At 38.5% G+C, this 6,724-nt stretch overlaps 1 protein-coding gene across 1 annotated transcript; it reads left to right on the top strand.

Moving 5' to 3' along the window:
* Positions 1-324: 324 nt before the first annotated feature.
* LOC133665167 (cytochrome P450 27C1-like) lies at positions 325-6,478 on the top strand. The gene is made up of 4 exons (XM_062070399.1): positions 325-1,084; positions 5,092-5,170; positions 5,263-5,466; positions 5,529-6,478. The coding sequence occupies exons 1-4, from the start codon at positions 795-797 to the stop codon at positions 5,646-5,648; spliced, it is 693 nt and encodes a 230-aa protein (XP_061926383.1). The 5' UTR covers positions 325-794; the 3' UTR covers positions 5,649-6,478.
* Positions 6,479-6,724: the final 246 nt, after the last annotated feature.

Raw genomic sequence — 6,724 nt, 5'->3', positions numbered from 1 at the left:
ACATTCTTTTTTTAAGTTTTTCTCTTCTTTTTTTCGGTTGAATTTTGAATTTTAAAGAGTTAAATTGAAGATAAACTATGTTTCAAAATGTAATTGTCATTTTTCCCCCCGTGTTTTCTCCTCTTTTAAACCGTTCAATTAAGTGTAAATATCATTAATTATTAATAATAACATAGAGTTAAAGGTAAATTGAGCAAATTGGCTATTTCTGGCAATTTATTGAAGTGTGTATCAAACTGGTAGCCCTTCGCATTAATCAGTACCCAAGAAGTAGCTCTTGCTTTCAAAAAGGTTGGTGACCCCTGCTCTAAGGGTTACAAAAAAATGATATATTGGTTTTGAAAGTGAAACATATCAAAAATGGCCCCTGCATGCCTATGTGTAAAAGTTGGGACCCCTGCTGAACTCTTACTCGAGTACAATGCTTGCTACTGGACCACCTGTGAGGTTCAGTTCCTCGTCAGACAATAATACCGGACTGACCTCCCGGGTGTACCCGTGACTCATCATGACCACATTCTTGGGCGGGGAAGCGAGAAGACTGAATGCAGGAATCCAGACGTACGTAAGCCAAGCAGGGCAAGTCCAGTGTGGGAACATGACACGTGTGTGACACATTCAAGTGTGTGGAAAGTCATCACAACGAGCTGTGATGTCATCAGCAGCGCCAAAGGAAATGTCAAGTGTGTGTGTGGGAGCCTCTCCGTGCGGAATCTGATCCCTCGCTATTTTTATTCCCACAAAGTGTGGCTGGATTTAGCCCACCTAATGAAAGTACAGTTCCACGCTGATTCATGACGAGCTTTAGAAGGACTGTGAGTGCAGCTGGCGTCTGCTCGCCGAGCATCTTACGCAACACTCTTATATCACCTCAGTCAATGAAAGCTGCCCCACACTCAACATGTGTGTCCTTCCAGACCTCCTTCACGCTCTCCTGGGCCAGCTACCTGCTGGCCAGACACCCTGAGATCCAGGAGCAGATCTACGCGGAGGTGGAGAGGACTTTGGGCCCTCGAGCTGTCGCCACGGCCGACGACGTCCCTCGTCTGCCTCTGATCAGAGGCCTGGTCAAAGAGACTCTCAGGTGCAAACAACTCACTACCAGCTACCGGAGTTTCCCGAGTATAAGTCGCTCCGGTCGAAAATACATAATAAGGAAGGAAAAAAACATGTATAAGTCGCACTGGAGTATAAGTCGCATTTTTTGGGGAAATGTATTTGATAATATGAGTTGGGAAATGGTGTTAGATGTAAATATAAACGGAATACAATGATTTGCAAATCCTTTTCAAGCCATATTCAGTTGAATATGCTACAAAGACAACATATTTCATGTTCAAACTCATAAACTTTAGTTTTTTTTTGGCAAATAATCATTAACTTTAGAATTTGATGGCAGCAACACGTGACAAAGAAGTTGGGAAAGGTGGCAAAAAAGACTGATAAAGTTGAGGAATGCTCATCCAACACTTATTTGGAACATCCCACAGGTGTGCGGGCAAATTGGGAACAGGTGGGTGCCATGATTGGGTGTAAAGGTAGATTCCATGAAATGCTCAGTCATCCACAAACAAGGACGGGGCGAGGGTCACCACTTTGTCAACAAATGCCTGAGCAAATTGTTGAACAGTTTAAGAACAACCTTTCTCAAGCAGCTATTGCAAGGAATTTAGGGATTTCACCATCTACGCTCCGTAATATCATCAAAGGGTTCAGAGAATGTGGAGAAATCACTGCATGTAAGCAGCTAAGCCCGTGACCTTCCATCCCTCAGGCTGCACTGCATCAACAAGCCACATCCGTGTGTAAAGGATATCACCACATGGGCTCAGAAACACTTCAGAAACCCACTGTCAGTAACTACAGTTGGTCGCTACATCTGTAAGTGCAAGTTAAAACTCTCCTATGCAAGGCGAAAACCGTTTATCAACAACACCCGGAAAAGCTGTCGGCTTCGCTGGGCCCGAGCTCATCTAAGATGGACTGATGCAAAGTGGAAAAGTGTTCTGTGGTCTGACGAGTCCACATTTCAAATTGTTTTTGGAAACTGTGGACGTCGTGTCCTCCGGACCAAAGAGGAAAAGAACCATCCGGATTGTTCTAGGCGCAAAGTGTAAAAGGCAGCATGTGTGATGGTATGGGGGTGTATTAGTGGTCAAGACATGGGTAACTTACACACCTGTGAAGGCACCATTAATGCTGAAAGGTACATACAGCAACATATGTTGCCATCCAAGCAACGTTACCATGGACGCCCCTGCTTATTTCAGCAAGACAATGCCAAGCCACGTGTTACATCAACGTGGCTTCATAGTAAAAGAGTGCGGGTACTAGACTGGCCTGCCTGTAGTCCAGACATTGAAAATGTGTGAAGCCTAAAATATGAGAAGGGAGACCCCCGGTCTGTTGAACAACTTAAGCTGTACATCAAGCAAGAATAGGAAAGAATTCCACCTGAGAAGCTTCAAAAATGTGTCTCCTCAGTTCCCAAACCTTTACTGAGTGTTGTTCAAAGGAAAGGCCATGTAACACAGTGGTGAACATGCCCTTTCACAACTACTTTGGCACGTGGTGCAGCCATGAAATTCTAAAGTTAATTATTACTTGCAAAAAAAACTAAAGTTTATGAGTTTGAACATGAAATATGTTGTCTTTGTAGCATATTCAACTGAATATGGCTTGAAAATGATTTGCAAATCATTGTATTCCGTTTATATTTACATCTAACACCATTTCCCAACTCATATGGAAACGGGGTTTGTATAATTGTGATTAGAGATGTCCGATAATATCGGCCTGCCGATATTATCGGCCGATAAATGCTTTAAAATGTTATATCGGAAATTATCGGTATCGTTTTTTTTGTTTTGTTTTATTAAATTAACATAAAAAACACAAGATACACTTACAATTAGTGCACCAACCCAAAAAACCTCCCTCCCCCATTTACACTCATTCACACAAAAGGGTTGTTTCTTTCTGTTATTAATATTCTGCTTCCTACATTATATATCAATATATATCAATACAGTCTGCAAGGAATACAGTCCGTAAGCACACATGATTGTGCATGCTGCTGCTCCACTAATAGTACTAACCTTTAACACTTCATTTGACTCGTTTTCATTCATTACTAGTTTCTATGTAACTGTTTTTATATTGTTTTACTTTCTTTTTTATTCAAGAAAATGTTTTTAATTTATTTATCTTATTTTATTTTATTAATTTTTTTTAAAAAGGACCTTATCTTCACCATACCTGGTTGTCCAAATTAGGCATAATAATGTGTTAATTCCATGACTGTATTTATCGGCCAAAAATGACATTTTTTGTGGTCCCCTTTATTTAGAAAAGTATCGAAATACCTTTTGGTACTGGTACAAAAATATTGGTATCGGGACAACCGTAATATATATATATATATATATATATATATATATATATATATATATATATATATATATATATATATATATATATATATATATATATATATATATATATATATATATATATATATATATATATTTATATAGTTACTATTCTCCGGGATGGCGGAGGAAGTAAAACGGCTCTTTTAGTCATTTTCTTTGGTATCTATTTTAGTCCTATTGTTGAACTTTGGTCCTATTGTTGAACTTTAGTACTATTGTTGAATTTTAGTCCTATTGTTAAACTTTAGTCCTATTGTTGAACTTTAGTCCTATTGTTGAACTTTAGTCCTATTGTTGAACTTTATTGTTGAACTTTAGTACTATTGTTGAACTTTAGTCCTATTGTTGAATTTTAGTCCTATTGTGGAACTTTAGTACTATTGTTGAATTTTAGTACTATTGTTGAACTTTATTGTTGAACTTTAGTACTATTGTTGAACTTTGGTCCTATTGTTTAACTTTAGTCCTATTGTTGAACTTTAGTACTATTGTTGAATTTTAGTCCTATTGTTGAACTTTGGTCCTATTGTTGAACTTTAGTCCTATTGTTGAACTTTATTGTTGAACTTTAGTACTATTGTTGAACTTTAGTACTATTGTTGAATTTTAGTCTTATTGTTGAACTTTGGTCCTATTGTTCAACTTTAGTCCTATTGTTGAACTTTAGTACTATTGTTGAACTTTAGTCCTATTGTTGAACTTTAGTACTATTGTTGAACTTTAGTCCTATTGTTGAACTTTGGTCCTATTGTTGAACTTTAGTCCTATTGTTGAACTTTGGTCCTATTGTTGAACTTTAGTCCTATTGTTGAACTTTGGTCCTATTGTTGAACTTTAGTCCTATTGTTGAACTTTAGTACTATTGTTGATTTTTTGTACTATTGTTGAACTTTAGTCCTATTGTTGAACTTTAGTACTATTGTTGAATTTTAGTCCTATTGTTGAACTTTGGTCCTATTGTTGAACTTTGGTCCTATTGTTGAACTTTAGTCCTATTGTTGAACTTTGGTCCTATTGTTGAACTTTAGTACTATTGTTGAATTTTTGTACTATTGTTGAACTTTAGTCCTATTGTTGAAATTTAGTCCTATTGATGAACTTTGGTCCTATTGTTGAACTTTAGTCCTATTATTGAACTTTAGTACTATTGTTGAACTTTAGTCCTATTGTTGAACGTTAGTACTATTGTTGAACGTTAGTCCTATTGTTGAACTTTAGTACTATTGTTGAATTTTTGTACTATTGTTGAACTTTAGTCCTATTGTTGAAATTTAGTCCTATTGATGAACTTTGGTCCTATTGTTGAACTTTAGTCCTATTATTGAACTTTAGTACTATTGTTGAAATTGAGTCCTATTGTTGAACGTTAGTACTATTGTTGAACGTTAGTCCTATTGTTGAACTTTAGTACTATTGTTGAACTTTATTGTTGAACTTTAGTCCTATTGTTGAACTTTAGTCCTATTGTTGAACTTTATTGTTGAACTTTATTGTTGAACTTTAGTACTATTGTTGAACTTTATTGTTGAACTTTAGTCCTATTGTTGAACTTCATTGTTGAACTTTAGTCCTATTGTTGAACTTTAGTCCTCTTGTTGAACTTTAGTACTATTGTTGAACTTTGGTCTATAATATAATTGTATTGTCTTTTTGTCAGGCTTTTTCCAGTTCTCCCTGGCAATGGCCGGATCACCCAGGACGACCTGGTGGTGGGCGGATACTTCATCCCCAAAGGGGTACGGTTGGCGTGGGTTTAATACTTTGCTGTTTTGTACCGAGCCAAAAGGTTTAGCAGCTCCAGTTCTCACTGGTCCCCCATCTTTGCCAGACTCAGTTGGCCCTGTGTCACTACTCCACTTCCCTGGAAGAGGAGAACTTCGCCGACGCCTTGGACTTCCGGCCGGATCGCTGGATCCGAAAGGACTCCTCGGATCGCGTGGACAACTTTGGCTCCATTCCCTTCGGCTACGGCATCAGGAGTTGCATCGGCAAGAGGATAGCGGAGCTGGAGATGCACCTGGTCCTGACTCGGGTAAGGACTAAACCCCGCTGTTCCAAAAGGTGGCATTCATACTTCATGTGTTTTTTGCCCAGCTGGTTCAGAGGTTCCACATCGGCACGTCTGCGCTCTCCGCCGACGTCAAGGCCAAAACGCACGGCCTCCTGTGCCCTGCAGACCCCATCCACCTGCAGTTCACCGACAGGAACAACTAGGGAGGGATCTTCTTCATATTCTGACCAACTGTACTGTTCATGTATGACTAGTTCAGGGGTCGGCAACCCCGCATGCGGCTCTTTAGCGCCGCCCTAGTGGCTCTCTGGAGCTTTTTGAAAAATGTATGAAAAATGGAAAAAGATGAGGGGAAAACATATATTTTTTGTTTTAATATGGTTTCTGTAGGAAGACAAACATGACACAAACCTCCCTAATTGTTATAAAGCACACTGTTTATATTAAACATCCCTCACTGATTCGAGTATTTGGCGAGCGCCGTTTTGTCCGACTAATTTTGGCGGTCCTTGAACTCACCGCAGTTTGTTTCCATGTATAACTTTCTCCGACTTTCTAGGACGTGTTTTATGCCACTTCTTTTCCTGTCTCATTTTGTCCACCACACTGTAAACGTTGTGCGTGAAGGCACAAAGGTGAGTTTTGTGGATGTTATTGACTTGTGTGGAGTGCTATTCAGACATATTTGGTCACTGCATTAATGCTAGCTAATCGATGCTAACATGATATTTAGGCTAGCTATATGTACATATTGCATCATTATGCCTCATTTGTAGCTATGTTTGAGCTCATTTGGTTTCCTTTAAGTCATCTTAATTCAATTTATATCTCATGACACACTATCTGTATGTAATATGGCTTTTAATTTTTTGCGGCTCCAGACAGATTTGTTTTTGTATTTTTGGTCCAATATGGCTCTTTCAACATTTTGGGTTGCCGACCCCTGCGTTTTTGTGGGAACTCATCCTTCTGTTTTACTGAGGTTTTACTCAGACTTGGTGTAGCAATGTGGACAAATTGTTGTTTTCATCTAGTTGACTTTTCCCCCTGATTCAGACCCACAGCCGTTTACATAATCCATTAGATTATGTCAATCCAGATGTGTCAAACTCCTCATTTTAAACGCCTGGAAACAATATGTAGCAATAAAGTACTTGATCTTTTCTTACTGAATCTATTCCTTCTTTCCATTTTGACAGGAAAATATACAATACAGGCCAAAAGTTTGGACACACCTCCTCATTCCAAGTGTTTTCTTTATTTTCATGACTATTTACAT

This window comes from Entelurus aequoreus, linkage group LG02 (assembly GCF_033978785.1).
Source record: "Entelurus aequoreus isolate RoL-2023_Sb linkage group LG02, RoL_Eaeq_v1.1, whole genome shotgun sequence".
Lineage (NCBI taxonomy): Eukaryota > Metazoa > Chordata > Actinopteri > Syngnathiformes > Syngnathidae > Entelurus > Entelurus aequoreus.
The sequence above is the reverse complement of the archived record's forward strand: the minus strand, read 5'-3'. Positions and strand labels throughout refer to the sequence as shown.

What these genes read in the sequence shown, in the direction of transcription:
- LOC133665167 (XM_062070399.1), top strand. Translation starts at nt 795, where the DNA reads ATGACGAGCTTTAGAAGGACTGTGAGTGCAGCTGGCGTCTGCTCGCCG. An exon ending in GATACTTCATCCCCAAAGGG is followed by an intron (nt 5,171 to 5,262) that starts GTACGGTTGGCG and finishes CATCTTTGCCAG; the next exon opens with ACTCAGTTGGCCCTGTGTCA. An exon ending in TGCACCTGGTCCTGACTCGG is followed by an intron (nt 5,467 to 5,528) that starts GTAAGGACTAAA and finishes TTTTTTGCCCAG; the next exon opens with CTGGTTCAGAGGTTCCACAT.